Here is a 20176-nt window from a genome sequence, read left to right on the forward strand (position 1 = left end):
ACCGTAAGTTCAGAGGAAAAATAAAAAGACGCACTCAATTTTTTTCTGAGCAAGAAAAATCAAAATGGCGAACTCTCTGCAACGATTATGGAGCCATGGTCGAGCCCTGGGCACAAAAACGGGTCAATTGTCGCGACCGTTTTCAGCAACAACAGACGCATTGGTAGAAGCGGAGATGAAGCCCAGCGAGATCGGCACGGTCTCCGGAATTCCAGAGGAGCATCTCCGCCGTAAGGTACAATTCCTTGACCAATCTTCCCTCCCAATGTTTAAAAAAAAAAGAATTGCAGTGAACTTAGCAAATTTAGGGATCAGCTGAATGCGTGTGCTGTTGATTTTTTTCCCTTTTCTGTGAGTTGATTGGATTGAGTAGGGTTTTGAAATATTTGTATATTTGTAATTAATTAAGTTTGTTTTTTCAATAATGCTCTATGATTATCTATGATGATGATGATGATGATTACAGGTGGTAATTTATTCACCTGCTAGAACTGCAACTCAACAAGGATCTGGTAAAATCGGAAGATGGAAAATTAATTTCATGTCAACCCAAAAGTAATTCTCTCGTTTTCTTGCACATTTTTTTATCTGTGCTGAATAACATTTAGTTGGAAAACATACATAGCCTTTATCATGTCAAAAATTGAAGAATTTGGTTCATTTAATTCAATTCTATTTGGTTAATACTGATGTTGGAAAAGGCAAAGTTGCTGGAATAGTCCTCATGCCCTTTATAAAAACGAGGAGCTCCGAAGAGGTGTTTTGAAGAAATGAAATCATACAACAAAGGACATCGCTATGTCTTTTTATGGTTTCATTTTGAGTATATTTGGGAATGACTTCATAGTTCCTTTACAGTCTACCAACTTCATGAATTCCGAATTAATTTTACCTTGCATGCTCGCCTCCGCTTTAAGATTCTTATTATTAGTACCATTTTATAAAAGAGAGCATTATCTTTCTTTTGTATTTTATATTTTTTTATGTAATTATTTTGTTGACATTGCTTCCCTGAAAACGCGACTCATGTTTCTCTGTTCTTGGCTTATGCTTATGTAGGTGGGAAAATCCATTGATGGGTTGGACATCCACAGGGGACCCATATGCCAATGTTGGTGATGCTGGATTCAATTTTGACAGTGAAGAGGCTGCAAAGGAATTTGCTGAACGACATGGTTGGGAATACACGGTATGTGTAGACTAAATTTTTATTTTCTCAATTTTATAACTGGAACAAGTTGTTTCTGAACTTTTTTGCCTGCCAAATTTTGAAGTTCAACCCTTCAAATTTTCGGTATATTTTTTATTTTACAAAAAGCAGTTAGCGTTGCACCTTTTAGTATAATAATTTTTGTGTCAACTGATTTTTCTTCCTATGGTTATTGTCCCCTCCTGTCCAACTGGCAATATTCTTCTATTTTCATGCCTCTAATTCATTGTAATTGTATCTTTTGCAGGTTAAAAAGCGCCACACACCTCTGCTGAAGGTTTTAAATTCTCACACTTCTCTATTTTAAAAATAGCCTATATTTTCCTTTCAAGGAAAGTTAGTAGTGCTATTTTATTGATTTGATGGTATAGTCTTGGCCATACACTGCATGTTGAATGATTGCTTCATTGATTTTCCAGCCACATTATGGCGTCTTCTTTCTGAACTATGACATTCTTTAAGGACATAAATGGAGGAACTTAGTTCAAGCCATTTCTACAACTTGTATCACTGAAAATCTTATAGATAGAGACATAGTTTGTGGGCTGTCTCGTGCATCTGAGATCCTCTTAACATTAGAAAGGAAAGGAGTTATTGTTAGTGTCATGCTTCAATTTTGAATTCCCTAATTTCTCCATGCTTTTATGAAGAAGTTCTATGGGGTGAAAAAAATTGTGGTTACTGAAGTATAAGAATTTTACACTTCAGTTACCATCATTTCATTTTCAATATTTTGGTTACCCAACTTTCATTTTCTCGGAACCGGAGGTTACTATCACAATTCCAGCCAATAATTGATTATGTGACAACAGAAAAGTTTGAAGCCGCATAATTTTCTGTCAGCCACAGAAGCGATAATTCGCATGAATTCAATGAATAACCTCATGTTGATGAGAAAATAGAAGTTTGGTACCAAAAAGTAGAAAATTATACAATGAACTAAGTGTAGTAAACTAAGTCAGCAGTCACAAAATCTTTTGACCCAAGTTTTTTGTCCTTAAGCTGGTGGTTAAATTGATGTCCTAGCTCACAGTATACTTACAAGTCTAGGTCTTGCTTTGATAATATTATTACTCACACTTTCCATCTCCGCTTACTTAGAAAAACTTTGGAATATAGTGTAGTTCTTACAATATGGAACTTGTTTCTTCTTCTGCTCTCAGGTAAAAGCATATGCAGACAATTTCAAGTTCAAGGGTCTTCCTAAAACTGAAGCCAACTGATTGCATTTCTTGTCCGTTATGTTTCTCTGCTCCGTAAGACAGAAGTTGCACAACATTGCTCGCAATTCTATTAATGTAGGATGTAGCAGCGATGGACGTTCTGTGATAATACTTGTTCCAGGCAAACCTTTTTCATAATAAAGATTGATGGGTTCACTCTTGTAATTTTTTTCTTTGTTTCCATCTATGAAAAGCTGCAAAAGAAACGCATTTTACATTTCTTCAAGTATTGTGTGAAAATCTGTTGCATTTTTGTTCATCTAACTTGGCAAGTGCGTTCGATATCTAAGTGCTAAACTCAATGATGAACTAAGGGAACGGAGTGTAGCATTTGTTATACAACTAATGCACTAGAAATTACTTCATTTCCAATTAATTATCGTCTATTACTTCAATGATTAAATGTTATATAATCCTTTTATAATAGGGAATGGTAGAGCACTTGTGGGAGAAACTTGGTTATATAAATTTTTATTAATCATAGAAAGTGGTTTTTTTATGAACTAATTTATGCCTCATTTTGCATAGATAAGCTAAATTTAGTAATATTTATAATTATATTTATTCTAAACTCTTTAGTTGGCAAGGTGGGGGAGTCTTTGAGAAGATACTTCGAAGTTCAAACTTATGTAAGAAATAAAGATTACAAAAGAAAAGTCATAAACTTTATTCATAATTATCATCATTATTATAATTTTCAATTATACATCTTGGTACAAAAAACTTGTCCCTAGCTGAAAGAATCACTAACAGTACCAACTAACCAACTCATTTTACATTTCCTTAGCTAACTTGTATTTTGATGTGCATCCAAATTTCTGATTGGCAAAATTGTGCTTCAAACCTGCAACCGACCTTCTGATTGCATTATCTGATTAGGCACATAATTTATAATCTTTTCCCCCCTCTTTCAGCATCTCTAGCAATCTCAGGAAAAGGGAAAGATGTTTGATCTTCTACTTACACTAATAGATCTTTGTAGGCCGACAAAACCCTAGCTGAACGCTCTATTAATTGTAATCCCGCTAGTATTAGGCAGCAGCTTCTTCATATAATATTTTGAATTTCGCGACAGATTGATCTTCTTCCTTCTTTTATCTGGTATCTTTTCAATTGAACATTCTGAGAAACCGCGCCTTGTGAACCTGAAAATAGATTGCTCTATGTTTACCATTCACAAAAATTTGATCCACTATGGACCACTGGTAGCATGAAGTCTAGATAATTTTTCACCACAAAGCATCCCCTTGTTAGGGGGAAAATGAATTCCTTCAACAGACCAACCACTACGCACTTTGTTTTGCAACAGATTTATCTAACTCATTCGCAGTTAATGTAATTTTTATGCATATGAAATATACTTGAAGAAATGTAAATAAACAACATACCAGTCAGCGGTACGAGTTGTAAGCAGGAAAAGCATTTCCAAGCCAAGGTTGGAGGCCTTCTTCTCAATGAAATCTGCAAATATTCAATCACAATTAATGAGGTTTATACAGTATATGATCCGATTTTAAAGTTTAGATGCAGCAAGGCATTCCTTTCCACTGAATTAATACATAAAAGACTTAAAAATGTATATTTGGAGTTAGTATTCGAAATAATAATTTACATAAAAAAAATATGTAACCATATCTATTATCGAAAAAATGATATTCTGTATCCCACATCCCACTATCAATCTGCAATCTGTTAAAGGTGTGTTATCTTTGTTGCTAGATTCCTACTCCTTAATTCAGTAAATGTAAAAAGATAGAACATGCAGCTATTTTCAAAAACAAAAAGTGTGTCCATTTCTATAATTCACATCACAAATAGAAAGGATATGCCACGAATAGAAATTATAAGACGAACCAAGTAATTTGTCCCCTTGTCCTTGTCCGCGACATTCAGGAGAAACTGCAATAGCTGCAACCTCTCCGCACTTGTCCTCAAAGAAAGGAAAAAGAGCAGCACAAGCAATGATTTGGCCTTCTCTTTCCATAACAACAAATAAATCCAATGCTTTAAGCAGCTACAAACACAAACAAGAAGAAGAAAGCAGTGAGTTAAATTTGAAGCAAACATAATTCTCACCAGTCTCAGACACCATGTCAGCCTCCTTTTAATAGCAGAACTGCATTTGCAAAATTCCAACACATCAAATTAAAAACCACAGCAAGAAAGCACCTCTTCATCAGACCGCCGAACTAATACTCCAGCATCCTCCAATGGTTGTATGATCTGTCTTATTCCAGAGAAATCAGTCATTCTGGCCACTCGAGTCCCTTCATATAGGTCACTGAACAAATGATAATGAACCACAAGTTAATGGATGTGATGCACAATATCTGGAAGTAATCAGCATATTAGAACAACAAAGCATAACTGTCAACTGCTGGATGCAGATCATTTCAGTTTCCACAAAAACTGAAATGACTGTTTTACATATTCAGCACCTCTTGAGTGAAAATCTGTTTAGCTCAAGTGCACAAATATAGGTCTGATTGGACATAGTTTAATGTTCGATCCTTATAATTGGAAGTGCCTAAGGTTTGAAGTATAGACAATTAGATCTCAGCAACTAAACTTTCTACCACTTAAAAAAATAATTAAGCATTCTTTCAAGTTGTAATCTGATGGAAGGACAACCAACATAAACAGCTAAGAAACCAAGGTATCAGAAGCTTGCTGAAAATAATCTCAAAACCAGAAAACCTAAATTTAACAACAAAGTACACCAAAGACATGAAAGTATAAACTAACACTGTCTCAATACATAGTTAAAGTAAGTTGCTGAAACTTGGTGTTGCAAAAAATCACACACCTAGCCACCATTGTCCCCATTCCATCTCTTTTAAAAAGTTCCAACAATAGAACTCCACCAATTGTGCCATCTAAAAGATGTACTCTTTCTACACCTCCCTGAAAATATAGCACCAAATATAATCAACAAAGATTACCAGTCAATACAATAATTAAAGTTAACAAGCTCGAACAGCATATGATGAAGTCTTATGTATCAGATAATATGGAGAACCATTCGTTGTAAAACCTCAAACTTAAGCTCCATCACCAACTGTCCCCAATATCTTGGCATGTATAATGGCAAAAGGGTTGATTATGGTTGTTCTATGTTAACAACTGAAGAATACAAAAAAGAAAGCTAAGGTTCAAGCGGAGAAAATATTAGAAGATTAGAACACATGGTGGTTTTATCAAGTCTAAAGTATCTTGAAACAAAAAAATATTTTTTTAAAAATGTGGCAAGACCTGAAACATACATCATTAGTCTAACAGCATCCACAATGAACTTACTTTACAAACGAAAGTTGCAGCAGCCAGTTCTGAAAGGTAATCATTTGGGTTCAAGCGGAGAAAATATTAAAAGATTAGAACACATGGTGGTTTTATCAAGTCTAAAGTATCCTTGAAACAGAAAAATATTTGTTTAAAAATGTGACAAGACCTGAAACATACATCATTAGTCTAACAGCATCCACAATGAACTTACTTTACAAACGAAAGTTGCAGCAGCCAGTTCTGAAAGGTAACCATTTGATCGACTTTGCCGTTCTTGGCCTCCAATAGCAAAGCCTTGTTCCCCAGACCATAACCCATTTCCATTGTCAAAGCCAACACCATTCTGGAATTGGAAGGCTACATTATGCGCTCCATTAGCAGGTTTCCCATTCTGTGATGGAGGTATGAGTCCAACAGAATCATCATTAACAGGCGTCCCATTTGGCAATGAAGGTACAACACTGACAGAATCATTGTGTTCAATAGAAGTGAGACCATCTGGGAAATCATCTTTGCCTACAGCTTTTACATAGTTAGCAGCTATCTCACTTTGCATAGCTCGCTTCCGAATAAGAGCATCTGCTTCATCAATAGCCAAGTAACGGATCAGGTGCCCACTCTCATCTAAAATGGGTCCATCTATGATACAAATAAGTTTATCTGCACCAATGGCTAATGCGCACGCTGTCGCAACTTCGTAAGTGCTGAAACATATAAAACCAAAACCATCAAACATACAATTATTGTTAACAAAATAAAGTAATAATACTTAATCAATCATGTATGTACTTCTTATTCCAGGTTATCCTGCTCAGTTGATCTCTAGAAAGCAAAGTCAAATCTAGCTAAGCAAAAATATAATTATAGCGCAAGGCATCCATTTAGATTACTCATACATGAAGCAACAACGAAAAGAGATTACATACTTGCAATTTAAAACTTCTCCAGAGCTGGAATATCCTAGATTGCTCAACAAAACAATACAACCGCCATCAAGTCTTTCACGCATGCGAGTAACATCTACTTTCTTCACTTGGCCAGTTGCTCCAAAATCAACACCTTCAACAACTCCTCTTCTCTACAAAATATGCATTTACTTAAAAACTCAAACACCACTTTATCATACAAGTGCATGCTTTGAACAATAACTAAAATTAATCAAAAAGGGTACCTTGGCAGCAAGAAAATTACCACTGGCAACACTGACACCAACATCATGCAAACGACTACTATCACCATGTCGACGAATGTTACAAATGGAAGGACCAGGAGAAAGCTTAGCCTCAATCATCATGCGAATCTTGCCAGCAGCCTCCATAGAGGCAGCTAACGCCTCAGAATCAGTTATTCTATATGAACCAACATACTTAGCTTCATGCCCTGCAATACATTAGAAAACAAAAAATAAAAACCATAACCACTCCACTTACTTATTTATTCATTATGTTCTACCTAGGTAGAACAGACACTTCACTCAATCAAACATTTCCCGTTCCAAAAACGGGACGGACACATAAATAACACGTTTTGCCGTGTCCTTGTCTTGTCTGTGCTACCTAGTGTTCTACTGCTAAATCAAGAAGCAGTCACAGAAATTAAAAAAATTGAAGCTCATAAAGAGTTAAAAATTACCTCTTTCAGCTAAAAGATTATCAATTTGAACATGGGTACCAGGAACAAGCACAAATCTGATTCCAAGGTGATGAAGAAACGCAATATCCTTCAATACACAAACAAAAATCAATCAAACTGAGACAAATTTCAAACTGAAAATCAAGAAAAAAACAGAAACAGAAGAGAAAAAGAAGATGCCTTTAGAATAGGATCGAGGTAGAAATTACTAGAAATAAGTTCACCGGAGATAATTACAACAAAAATGCTACCCCTATGAGCCCATAAATAGGGCCAAGCTTCGCGAAACCACTTCACGAATTGCTTGTCTTCTTCATAACTTTCTTGTTCCAGTTCTTGCTCATCGGTATCAAAGGCATTGCATTTTACCAAATTATTCAACTTTATTCTATTACTACTACATAAGTAGGGTTTTGGAGGGTGGGATTGAGGGTGAAACTGTAAATTTGGAGTGGTTGGTTTGAATTTGAAGGGTTGGTGGCGGCGAGGTGGGAGGTGTAAGCGGCGGTGGTGGTGAAGAGTACTGGTATAAGTATGGCTTGAAGAAGGAGAAGTTGCCATTGCTGATAAAAATTCAAAATTGAAAAGAATTGAAGAAAGAAATTTGAAAAATATGTATTGAAGTTTGCATATATTCTCAGCGGCCACGAAGGCGGACGACCGGTGAATCAGACGAATATGTGTAGAATCGTTAAATTGTGGGACCCACTTAAGAAACTCGCAGTTCAGCCGTCTTTAGTTTTTTTTATTTAATTTATGACCTTTGAGTTGTTTTTTAATCACCTAACCTTTGAGAAAGCAAACAAGCAAATCTGGTAGTAGTATTTTTGACAAAAAATATTTTATTATTGTTTGGTTTCAATGGAATTATTCTTTTATCTGTATTTTATAAATAAAACTTTTAAAATTTTAGTGAAATAGTAGTATTTATTATTATTTATTAAGATATATGTAATGAAATGAGAATTATTGAATATATTAAATAAGAAAACATGATAAAAAATTATAATACCGATTGTATTTTATCAAACTGCGATAATAAAAGAAGGAACAATTTTGTTGAAACAAAAACAACATTTATTGAATATATTAAATAAGAAAACATGATAAAAAATTATAATACCGATTGTATTTTATCAAACTGCGATAATAAAAGAAGGAACAATTTTGTTGAAACAAAAACAACATTTATTGAATATATTAAATAAGAAAACATGATAAAAAATTATAATACCGATTGTATTTTATCAAACTGCGATAATAAAAGAAGGAACAATTTTGTTGAAACAAAAACAACATTTATTGAATATATTAAATAAGAAAACATGATAAAAAATTATAATACCGATTGTATTTTATCAAACTGCGATAATAAAAGAAGGAACAATTTTGTTGAAACAAAAACAACATTTATTGAATATATTAAATAAGAAAACATGATAAAAAATTATAATACCGATTGTGTTTTATCAAACTGCGATAATAAAAATGGACTAGGGAGCTAGTGGTGTTTTTTATTCAAACAAGAATAAGTAGCTTTAAAATAAATAAAAGTGGTTATAATGGTATAATCTTGTGGGGAATACTAGTACTATATTTTTGTTATTCTAGCAATATAAAATAGGGTTAATTTCAAAAAAATCACGAACTTTACATATTTTTTCATTTTAATCACGTAGTTTAAATTTTCTCATTTTCATGCACGAACTATCACTTTTTCTCAAATTCATACATGGTGCTGAGGTGGTATTCATCTATTAGTGTAAAATGGTCTCCACTTCAATGAATTACACCAATGGAACCGTGACACTTTAGCACTGTGTATAAATTTGAAAAAAAGTGGTAGTTCGTGTATAAAAATAAGAAAATTTAAACTACGTGATTAAAATGAGAAAACGTGTAAAGTTGGTGAATTTTTATAACATTAACCCTATAAAATATCTTGCTCGTAGACTTCAACTTTTCAAATATTCAAATTAATCATTTTAAAGAATGGTGGCGAGCTTCAAATGATCAGCTCTTTCAAATTATTTTCTTGAGGAATAGCAATAAGACAATTACTTAATTTATATATATATATATATATATATATATATGTTTGATTTTGAATATAAAATTAAATATAAGTGGCAAATAATGACATACCTTAAGCAAGTTATTGAGTAAGAATGGAGAATCAACAAGTTCAGTAGATAACACCACAACAAATGTACATTCTCTAAGCATTACAACACCACACTGAACTTCCCTAAATACCTCCACAAAATTTCTGTCATCTTCTGAAATCTCATCTCTTCCACAATTAAACCTAAAACACCCTAATTTTACCGCCATTTTTTTTCTTCCAAATTTCTTCCTCATTTTTGACCTATTTCCAAAGATCAAATCTATTTGTGTTGTGGTGGAACATGATGAAGAAGAGCTAGTTTCTACGTGATTTTGTAAGGAAAAACATGAGCTAAATTTGAATGTAGCCATGGATTTTCTTTTAAGTTATTTATGATTAGAGAGAGAGAGATAAATATATATATAGAAGCAAGAAAAGAAAAAGGGTCATTGCACTCCCTGAATTTGTGTCTCAGTGTCAATTAACTTAGTTAATCTAACCAATTAAGAACATTAATTTCTGTTTTTAGATCAATTAACTCTTAAATTATACGAAATGAACACGCTAAAAAATAATGATAATATAATTTGGAGATTAATATAAAAATTAAAAATACTGTTATGAAAATCAAAAAATATTATCAGACTAAGTGTAAGTTAATTGATTCTGATAACAGAAATTAGGAACGGTAGGATTGAGAGGTGATAAATGCGGAGAACTATATGAAATGGACATTTATGCTAAGTAGATGAAGTCCAGAAAATGCCAATCACACACATGTTCTTTTAGTTCTATATATAATGTTTGGTGTTTGATTGTTATTCCTTTACCACTTTTTCTTATAATGTCAAAATCACTATTACAAAAGAATAACAAAAACATCTTAAACTAGCATAAAGATTTCACACCCCTAAAATCAATTTAATGAATTGTTAATTAATTGACTATTATTTATATTGTCTTGATTCTAAATAAATTTTTTAAGATGGTTCTCTCCCCCTAATAATAATTTGTAATTGGACTAATTGATATAAGATTTTAAATATTTTTGAATTTTTATAAATTCAATATTTTCTTTTAATTTCGATTAATTCCAACCTAATTTAAAATATTGGCAACTATTATAGTGTAATTTAAAATTTACAAATCAAGCAAAATTATTACCACTTCTTCGGTAAATATAATTTATGAGTTATTAACTTTATAAAAACACTTTTAGAGTATATATAATTATGGACGAATAGAGGGATAAACGTAGGCCTCGCTTGGTTGGGAGTAAATAGGCTAGGGAAGTTGTACTTCCGGGGAAGTAGCAAATATTTTTTGCTTGGTTCAATTTATACATTCTACTTCCCGGGAAATTGGATGTTTGACTTTCCTTTGACTAGGGAAGTAACTTCCCTAGCAAAACCCAAGGAAGTAGAACTTCCCTAACATTTTTATTGTATTTTCCTAATTTAACCTTACATTTTTCTTTTTCTTTTTTCCTTTTTAAATTTATATAAAAATTATCATAGGACATTTTTGTCTTTTAATTAAAAATTAGTTTTGTACTTCCTGGAAAGTAAAAATCAAAACAAGCAATATTTATCAACTTGCTGAGAAGTTAACTTCCCTGAAACTATACTTTCCGGGAAGTTAACTTTCCGGGAATTGCTATAAAACGAACCAAGCGAGGCCGTAGTATAAATAAGTAGCAACTCTTCTTTTTTGAGACAAAACATAGTACTTGCAAATATATATTATCCAAATGCATAAAGCAAGATTTGAGGCAAAGTTCATTTGCAAGAGCAATGTAGACTAAGTTGTGGGCAGCATTCATCCCACAGTTGTGTTTATAACCCGGAATTACTAGTTATGTGAGCTCGGAGGGTCTACATCCCAAAATTTAACTGTAATCTTAGACTTTAGTTTGGGGGAGTGAGTTTTCGTTAAAAGAAAAAAAAAAAACTTATCCTTCCCATATATCAAAACATTTCAAAAGATGGATAAATATGCTCAATTATATGAGAAAAAAAAAATCCCTTTAGCACAAAATAAATATGCTTTTATATCAACGGGAATCTTATACTATGTGTCAGTTCGAAATAATTAATTCATATGACTTCCTTGTGATGAGGCTTTTTAGTTTTTACATCATTCAGAGGAGGTTGTTTCGGTTCAGAGATCTTTCATATCCAATAATCGAAACCAAATTAAATAATTAAAAAGATCCAATAAGTTTAGTTTTGTTCAATTAAAAATTATAAATAATTATATTTTAAAAATATTATTTTTAATACAAACTGAATCAAAAATATGAACATAATTTCCAATATTGGAAAATTATATAAAATCAATTTGATCCAATGTTTTAAAATATAGATTTTAATTAAATTCAGTATAATTTAAACAGAATGTTGCAGACGTATATTTAATCAGTGAAGTCAAATTGATTAACTATTATTCTGAAATTCTGAATAGAATTTGGCGGCTTTTTATTTTATTTTATTATTAAACCTCTTTCCATTTTGGCGTCCCATTAGCCATGAACCCCAGCCTCCATGAAATTATGAATTTGCTTCTTCTAATTTAAGCTATTTTAGCCTAAATATTGTAATAAAAGGTTTTAGTTTTGCCATTTTTATACATTTGGCCCTCTTAAATTAATTTCTCATTAGCTTTGGCAAGTTGATACAAAGAAGACGAAATTACCGGTCAAAAGTTTGTTTGGCAGCTGTGGAGGGAGGCTATGCTAGGGAAGGTCCTAGTCCATTATCAAGATGTTGCTATGATTAGGAGTGGAATCAAAACTAAAAATCGAACTGAAAAATATAATTAATAAATTCAAATAGGTTTAAATTTTTAAATTTTATAATTAATAAATTAGGTTTAATTATTAAAATTTGGATCCGTATAGATTTTTTTGAAGAGACAAACTAGTTCAAATTTTAAACAGTTGTATACATGAATACAATGTAAACCCGCAATCTCATTTAAATTAGTAGAGCATCTTATCAAACTGCGTCTTAATTAGGTTATATTTTAGGCTAATTTTATTTGTTTTATATACATCTAAATTGACCTACACCAATAATATAATCATCACACGTGTGTTTGTGTCTAAATTTAGCAAGTTTGTAGTAATAAGTAAATGAAAAAACTAACTACACTCCACCAAAATAAAACCTAAGCTGAAAATTAAGCAAAATCATAAAACTAACGAGACTCAAAATGAAAATAAGAAGAAAAATGAGGACGTTGAAGAAAATAAAAATGAAAAGAAAAAAGTACCTTAAGCAAATAATCCAAAAATGTCGACTCAACAACTTCACTGGATAACACCATAACAAATGTACTCCCTCTGTGCAACACACTGTACTGCTGAAGCTCTCTCAACACCTCCACCGCCGTTTCATAATCCTCAATCTCACCGTTCATACTCCTCTTCCCGCCTTTCGCATTCACTACCGCCGTCTGATCATCCTTTCTTCTAAGTTTCGATGTCTTTTTCCCGCCATAGCTTGAAAAATCTCTCTGGTGGCTGTTAACGGCGAGATATTTTCTACTGCTGCTGATACGTTTTTCTCTGTGAATATGCAGAGAAACCGATGAACTTAATTTGGCGGTGGCCGCCATTATTAAATTTCTTTTGAAGGTTTGGAGGAAGAAGAAGAAGCGAAACGCGGCGGATCGATAGGAATATGTGAAAAAAAGACAGAATGATGAATAAATAAATAATAGTCAGCTGATTTGAAAATACACTTGTTCTTTAGATAATAATGCACTTGTCCCTACTGTGAAAGTAGTATTCAATTCAAATATCAGCTGCCCCTGCTAGAATTATCAACTGGTACATAAAATAAAAGCCATCGTATCTTGACATGTTTATGTCATATATTATATTTTTTTGTTTGTTTCAAAGATTGTCCATTGTTTTATTGTATTTTGTCTTATAAATTGTTCGTTTTTTAAATGTAATTCGGCCAGCTGTTGCCTCTTAAACGCTCTCTCAATAATGGAATAGCGGGATTAGTCAAAAAATCCGGGGAGTGTGTGGTTGAATTGATCTTTACGTATTTTCTTAAGTAAGGGATTGCTAACGTGAATCGGCCTACTCCGAACTTCCTTACGGGCTTTGGCCTACCCCCTGTGAACCTCTCCTTCTTCCAGGCCAGCCCTCTGGTCCAGCCTTATCTTGCCGCTCTATCTTAGCTATTATACAATTAACCTTTCGGAAAATTATTCAATGTAACTATTGCGCCATATCATTTATTTAATAAAACAATGGTATGTTAGTCATCTGAAATTTCTAATGATTAAAAAAAACATTAAAAGATTTTCTTTATTATAAATGCTTATTTTTTTTTATTGTAAATAATACATGACACAATCATTGTATGAGATAATCATAGTCAATCCTATTATACTATTTATTAATATTTACTTGATTTAATAATATTTGTTTATAAATTTTGAATTAGGTTATGATTGGTATTTTTGATTGATTAATACTTTGGAAACTATAAAGTATGTAGGATGCCACGTAAGTAAAATTAAGTTTCAGTTTAAAAATTAAATAATTAATCAAAATTAATAAAAGCTGCAAAATTTAACCAAATATTTTGATCTTTATTAAATTCAAAAATTTTCAAAAGTTTGATTTCCTATCCCTTATTTGTAATAAAAAAAAAGATTAGTCACTAGAGTTGGGGATGATGAATAAAAGTAATGTAGTTAATGGATAAATTACGTCCAAATTGAACTTGTCTTTTTACATATCTTGTTTGATAATAGTGACGGAAAGATGAGTTACGAAGCTAATGGATATTATATAATGTTGATTGATAATGATAGTAGAGATGATTTTTTTTTTTTGATAATTGGGGGAGGGGGAGCGCTTGTGGGAGGAAATGAACCCACGACCTTGACAGTTTGCTGTCCAGCGCTTATACCATTTGAGCTACAGCTCGTTGGTATAGTAGAGATGATTGAATGAAAGAATTACAACACGAAAATGAAAAGTTTATTACTATATGCAATCACTGAAAGTAAAAATAGGGTATGAAAAGTTTAATATCGAACCCTTTCTTTTAGAAAAAATTCATCGGCATATAAAAGTGTATCGAAAATATATCATAAATGTTTACGATGTATTTTTAATAGCCAAACAAACGTGTAAAACGTGAAAAAACATTCACTTTTCAAATAAAACTAAAATATTTAAATTTAGAGCATATTTTTAAACATTAAATGATTATTTTGAACAGTTTTGTGGCTAGCCTTTTTTATTCTGAAATGAAAGTGTGGATTCTTTTTTTTTTTCAAAGATTAATTTTTTTATTAATAATAACGAAAATTAAATAAATGAACGGTTTTTCAACAAATTAAAAAAGTAGCCGTACATACAGTCACGATAAAGGCTTTTCAAACCACCAAATGGATCCCCAATACATTTATGATTCAAATATTGAATTACGATCTTAAAACAGCTATATACTTAAAACTTCAAACTCTTAAAGTCTCATCTTCAATTATGAAACCAAAAACTAGATCTAATAAAAAAAACCAAAAACGAGAACATAGATCTAAAACTTCGAAAAAAAGTGATAGAATCTTGAGCGATCTAAAACTTCGGATTAAAGAACTGCGAAAGACCTTCAAAATATATTCAACCAACTAAAATCCAAACAAACAAACACCTTAAATAAGATTTATTGAAAAAAAAAGAACTTTATAAATAATAGTGCTATGGGCGGCGAGAAGATGATTTTCCGGTTAACCGAAAAAATCATCTTCTCCCACCCTTGAGAAGATAAAGAAAAAAAAACACTCTTTTATTTTTAGTAAAAAAGGAGAACTTTTATTTTTTATCAGTTAGGTTGTTTTGTAGATTCACCTAACTTAACTTCCCGTATTCAATAGAACTTAATAAAAAATGATTTAATATATTATTTAACTCCTAAACTTTATCACGTTATTCCATGCGACCTTTAAATTAAATTTTTTTATTCCACTAGACGTCTTAACAATTTTTTTCTATTTAATACCTAAACTTTACCATTTGGTTTGTTGTGATCTCTGAATTAATTTCGTGTTCCATTAGACTGTTTAACTATTTTTTGTTCTATTTAACCCTCGAACTATAATATTTATTCTATTTAACCTCTTAACTATTATTTTTGCCTATTGCACATTTAAATTTTTAATTTGTACCTGTTTAACCTCCTCAAAAATACAATTATTTAATTTTCAACCATATTATGTCTAGAATAAATGCTTAAAAGCATATAAATTAATTTACAACAATGACATATGATTTTTTCAAAAATGTATTTTTTTAATAATATTTTCGTAAATTGTTGACGACGGTATAAATTAGAAATAAAAGAGTAGAAATAAATAAAAAAAATTTAAACTTGATCAAATAATTAAATGATATTACTTCTTGAACATGCAAATGTTTTTTTACATTTCAACAATGATAAGAAGAAGTTTGTCTATTTTGGTTAACGATATTTGTAAAATACATAAATTTATTATATTTTGATAATATTAAATGAATGTTTAATGGTGTTAAAAAAAATACTCCCTCCATAGTCCACTTTTCTCTTTTCACACAGTTTAAGAAATATAATTAATGCTAAACTTTTCACAAAATTATCTTTATTTTTCCTATCATACCCTTATAAAATGTTATAACTATAGACTAATAATAATAATAAATGATACATTTTAAATAAGGGCAATATCAAAAATAAATACTCTAAATTGTGATTAATAAGAAAAGTGGACTATTATTTTGGGACAAAAAAAAAGAAAGTGGACTATTATTTTGGGACGGAGGAAGTATAAATTTTAGTGTGTTTCGTAAATTTGACTCAAATTTTTAATTTTAGAAATTTTAAGATACCAACTTTTAATTTTTTTACAATTTCAAAATTTTCAAATCAGTTACGAATCTTTTAAGTTTGTGTTTAAATTGTAAAACACGCTAAAATTCATAATTTTTAAAGTAATTAATCCTTCAATGGATTTTTAAATAATATATAAAATACATCACTCTTTATTTTAAATGTAAGAAACATATTCATATATTTTCTAAAATTAATACATTGTGTGAGAGGTTAAATGGGTAAAAAAGTAATTTAGATATTCATTAGAAAAAAACACTTAATTAAGAGGTTAAATAGAACAAATAGTTTAATTTGAAAAATTAAATAGAACAAAAAAAATATTTAAGAGGTTCAATGACAAAAGATTAGTTTACAATTCGCATGTAATAAAATGGTAAAGTTTAGGAGAAATACTTGTGTGGACCAAGTTCACCACGTAGGATTGTGAACCATTCATTTATCGTGTGACACGTTGGCGTAATTAATATGAACAACCAATCATTTAATTAATAGTCTTATGTTTTAAATAAAAACCTCTAATTAATAGGCTATTAAATGATTGATTGTTCATATTAAATACGCCACGTGTCACACGATAAATGGATGGTTCACAATCCTATGTGGTGAACTTGGTTCACACAAAAATTTCTCAAAATTTAGAGGTTAAATAGAGCAAAAAAAATAGTTAAAAGATTCAACGGAACAAAAAAATAGTTTACAGGTCACATGGAATAAAGTGCTAAAATTTAGAGGTTAAATAATATATTAAGCGATCCAAAAATTACATGTAAAGTTTAGTTTTATGTAGAGTTATTAATTGAAATTGTCTATAAATTATTAAAAATATCAAATTTGAGTCGCGTCATTATTTAACCTAATAATGTACTTAAATAAAAAAAAATCCCATTTATTATCTTTTAAAATTTATTGACAAAAATAATGTAGAATTTCAAAACCTGCACTTGAAAATAATACATTTTTAATTTTGATTTTTAATTTTAATTTATAAAAATATTGTTTAAAAAAAACACCCACTAGAAAATCGCCAGAAAACATCGTTGGAGTCTCGTCGAATTTTTTCTGGTCGCCAGAATTTTGTCAGGATGTTTTTCCAACCAACATTAACAACTCGGTCAATTGTGGTCAACATCGCAGTCATTATGTGGTCCACACGTGTTGTACATTTGCATGATACAGGTAAACTATAGCCTAGAAAGAAGCAGGCAAATCACTCGAGCTTAAAATAGAACCTTTGTCGAAAAACGACTTTATAACAGTTATTAGAGATCGACCTTGGAGGTGACCCAAACTTAGGCTGCGACGCTTCCTGTTGAGTACGCAATTAAGACTTGAAGTTCGTTTACACAGTACGAGAAAGATAATTATAAAAAACGAGAGTAAAGCAACTTTTTTAGATTCTATTCTTTAATATAGCAATATTATCAACACGACAATAACATTATAAAGCGATATAAACATTTATTCCATCCATCAACCGAGAAAGACACCTATGTTACACTAACAGAAGCACACTTCTTTATTAAAAAAAAGAACAATATTTTGCTGATTATTTCCCTAGAAATTGTAAAACTATAGGCGACAAAGTAAAGGACCGAGATTATATCTACTGCAGAAGCGGAATCGAATGGATTGGTTGAAAGGTAAGGATTGCGTGATTGACTGATTGGTTGGAAGGTAAGGATAGCATGATTGACTGGTTGCGGGTCCTTCGGATCATCGGCCACAGCTACTTGGGTAGAGACCGCTGAACATCATTTGGATAAGCCGAGGCTCTATGGGCTTAGGCTTTTGATGGTTGTCATTTTCTGGGCAATTTTAAAGGGATAACTCATTTTGTATATAAACAGTCAAACAAAATCGGATGAAATCTAGCCGGACAAGCAGGCAATGGAGAAGAATCCCTCAATCTATTCTATGGTGAGTAAAGCGTGTCTTGCGAGTCAATAGAGGGATCAGATCAAGATGTCGTGGGCTCACCTTTGCACGCACCAACGCGCCTAAGGAGGCAACGTGTTCGACGTGAGAACCGATCTCTCAACTTACTTGATGAGCGATCCGCGCTTGGAAGCAAAGTGGCGACAGCTTGCCGTACTTCGCGTACAAGAAGAGTGATCGAAAAACTAAAGGGCTCAGCTCACTGCATTGGCATCGAAATGGGTCTATAGGACGAGAACCCTAGACTATCTGAGATTCTTTCGTACGCACGACGTACCAAAAGGCATTAGCAACTCTGTGATGGGGGCGACCATGGATTAACTAAGAAGATTAAATAGCTATCATAAAAAAAGCATGAATTGAACAACTCCTTTTAAAACTTCAATCCCTTGATTGAGGAGTCAAACCCAAAACGGGAAACTGTGTACTTACAGCCTCTACAATAATCAAGTGAATGGGACCGGTGCGTGGCAAACGGAAGCCATTTCTTGCCTCAACCCCCTAAAGTCAAAGAGGGATACTAAGCTAAATATGAGCAAATTGCTTCCCACCAAAGCATTAAGAAGGATTACAATTATTCAAGAAAATGCAATAGAACATAAACTTCAATTAGGAAAAAGAATCCAAATACATTACACATAAAAAAAAATGTTAACAGAAACTAAAATTATTAGCAATAGGTTATGGAAACTGAAAATATATGAACAAATAGAATCCCAGCTGAATACATATAGAGTTGAAGCTTTGAGTTAGGTGAATCAGAAGCAAGCATCCAAAAGGCAACAACAGCATAGTGCTGCTAAGCTGCAACCAACATGAAAATAATTTATTAGCATCAAATTTGTTATTTTTAAAATCAAAATATAGAAATATAATAAAGGTCACATATAAACATACCATCCTTCAAGAAAACCAGTCTCTTGCCTAGGAGGCTGCTGGGCGTAATACCCCTGAGGTGGAGGGTAACCCTGAGGAGGATACCCTTGAACAGGATAGCCCGGTGGTGGATAAGCATCTTTTGTAGGGTACCCTACAACCAAAAGAATTACATAAACAAAATAAAGCTAAGAAATCTCCAAAGAAAACCATCAAATATCAAATATGTAAAATATACTCACATACCTTGAGGTGGAGGAACACCAACTGGTGGTTGCTGCTGCTGATTATAATAGCTCATTCTTGTTTCTTTTAAGTTTCTTTTGAGTTGCTTTTGGGTTTCTGTGGATGTAATTTATATTTATAGAGTGAGGGATTTGGAAAGCAATAGGAGGTTTCCTCAAATTCCTTAACAAAGAGGGTTTCAAAAGATGTCATCCACTGCCTCCTTCCAGAATTTTCACTTTTTAGTTCTATTTATTATGCTTAATGCATCCTACTAGAACCTCCCTTTTTCTATTTGATAATGTAAATTTTTCAAAATTAAAAGCTTTTTCTTACTTTGTTGGATTATTAAATTTTGATAGGGCGACAATCAGAGGATATCGCGAGTTATTCCGATATCGGAACCAATTTAAAAATCATTCGAGCTCCGATTCGAACTATTTGAATATATTTCAAACCAAAATATATTATATAAAAATGAAATAGTAATTTATTTTTTATTTTTTAAAAATTTAAATGTGTATTATTTTAATTGTTTGAATTTTATAGCAATATATTAAATAGGTTGTTTTTTAAAATTAACATCTATGTTTTAATGAACTCGAATCAAGTTACTTGGCATAACTCATGCTTCATTTATGCACCTAGTAAAGATTGATACAATCAAGGAATATCGTGCAAAAGAGGTTTAAAATGCAAAATTGCTTGCTGTAATCTTATTTCGAACGAACTATTAGAATAAAATAAAATAAAAAGTAGAGAAGAAAAGTTTTGCCAAAAGTTATTAAAG

The 20176-nt window shown here is 31.8% G+C and overlaps 3 protein-coding genes across 5 annotated transcripts; 1 reads left to right on the forward strand and 2 right to left on the reverse strand.

Moving 5' to 3' along the window:
- Positions 1-2650, forward strand: LOC126657644 (NADH dehydrogenase [ubiquinone] iron-sulfur protein 4, mitochondrial). The gene is made up of 5 exons (XM_050352355.1): positions 1-235; positions 467-555; positions 1060-1189; positions 1458-1487; positions 2374-2650. Exons 1-5 carry the CDS (start codon positions 65-67, stop codon positions 2431-2433), a joined length of 480 nt encoding a protein of 159 aa, XP_050208312.1. The 5' UTR covers positions 1-64; the 3' UTR covers positions 2434-2650.
- A 426-nt stretch (positions 2651-3076) lies between these two features.
- Positions 3077-13087, reverse strand: LOC126656359 (probable amino-acid acetyltransferase NAGS2, chloroplastic). 3 transcript variants are annotated; one of them, XM_050350907.1, is made up of 10 exons: positions 12728-13087; positions 7348-7435; positions 6887-7095; positions 6642-6793; positions 5927-6419; positions 5240-5337; positions 4603-4714; positions 4288-4447; positions 3822-3894; positions 3077-3578 (listed from the first exon to the last, which is right to left on the reverse strand). In XM_050350907.1, exons 1-10 carry the CDS (start codon positions 13070-13072, stop codon positions 3428-3430), a joined length of 1881 nt encoding a protein of 626 aa, XP_050206864.1. In that variant the 5' UTR covers positions 13073-13087; the 3' UTR covers positions 3077-3427. The 3 variants fall into 3 exon arrangements, with proteins under 3 accessions (XP_050206864.1, XP_050206865.1, XP_050206863.1); XM_050350908.2 differs by lacking the exon at positions 12728-13087 and adding an exon at positions 9493-9842; XM_050350906.2 differs by lacking the exon at positions 12728-13087 and adding an exon at positions 7528-8145.
- Positions 13088-18872: 5785 nt separating this feature from the next.
- Positions 18873-19629, reverse strand: LOC126656161 (protein CYSTEINE-RICH TRANSMEMBRANE MODULE 13). Its single transcript, XM_050350662.2, has 3 exons — positions 19408-19629; positions 19183-19315; positions 18873-19089 (listed from the first exon to the last, which is right to left on the reverse strand). Exons 1-3 carry the CDS (start codon positions 19460-19462, stop codon positions 19044-19046), a joined length of 234 nt encoding a protein of 77 aa, XP_050206619.1. The 5' UTR covers positions 19463-19629; the 3' UTR covers positions 18873-19043.
- Between the last annotated feature and the right edge of the window lie 547 nt (positions 19630-20176).

Source organism: Mercurialis annua, linkage group LG7 (genome assembly GCF_937616625.2).
Source record: "Mercurialis annua linkage group LG7, ddMerAnnu1.2, whole genome shotgun sequence".
NCBI lineage: Eukaryota > Viridiplantae > Streptophyta > Magnoliopsida > Malpighiales > Euphorbiaceae > Mercurialis > Mercurialis annua.

Excerpts from the sequence above, each read along its gene's own strand:
- LOC126657644 (XM_050352355.1), top strand. The coding sequence starts at position 65 with ATGGCGAACTCTCTGCAACGATTATGGAGCCATGGTCGAGCCCTGGGC. Across the intron at positions 236-466 it reads AGGAGCATCTCCGCCGTAAG|GTGGTAATTTATTCACCTGC; the intron begins GTACAATTCCTT and ends TGATGATTACAG. Across the intron at positions 1,488-2,373 it reads GCCACACACCTCTGCTGAAG|GTAAAAGCATATGCAGACAA; the intron begins GTTTTAAATTCT and ends TTCTGCTCTCAG.
- LOC126656359 (XM_050350906.2), bottom strand. The coding sequence starts at position 7,908 with ATGGCAACTTCTCCTTCTTCAAGCCATACTTATACCAGTACTCTTCAC. Across the intron at positions 7,436-7,527 it reads ACCTCGATCCTATTCTAAAG|GATATTGCGTTTCTTCATCA; the intron begins GCATCTTCTTTT and ends TGTGTATTGAAG. Across the intron at positions 7,096-7,347 it reads TAATCTTTTAGCTGAAAGAG|GGCATGAAGCTAAGTATGTT; the intron begins GTAATTTTTAAC and ends AATGTATTGCAG.
- LOC126656161 (XM_050350662.2), bottom strand. The coding sequence starts at position 19,462 with ATGAGCTATTATAATCAGCAGCAGCAACCACCAGTTGGTGTTCCTCCA. Across the intron at positions 19,316-19,407 it reads TGGTGTTCCTCCACCTCAAG|GGTACCCTACAAAAGATGCT; the intron begins GTATGTGAGTAT and ends TTTTGGTTGTAG. Across the intron at positions 19,090-19,182 it reads ACTGGTTTTCTTGAAGGATG|CTTAGCAGCACTATGCTGTT; the intron begins GTATGTTTATAT and ends TGTTGGTTGCAG.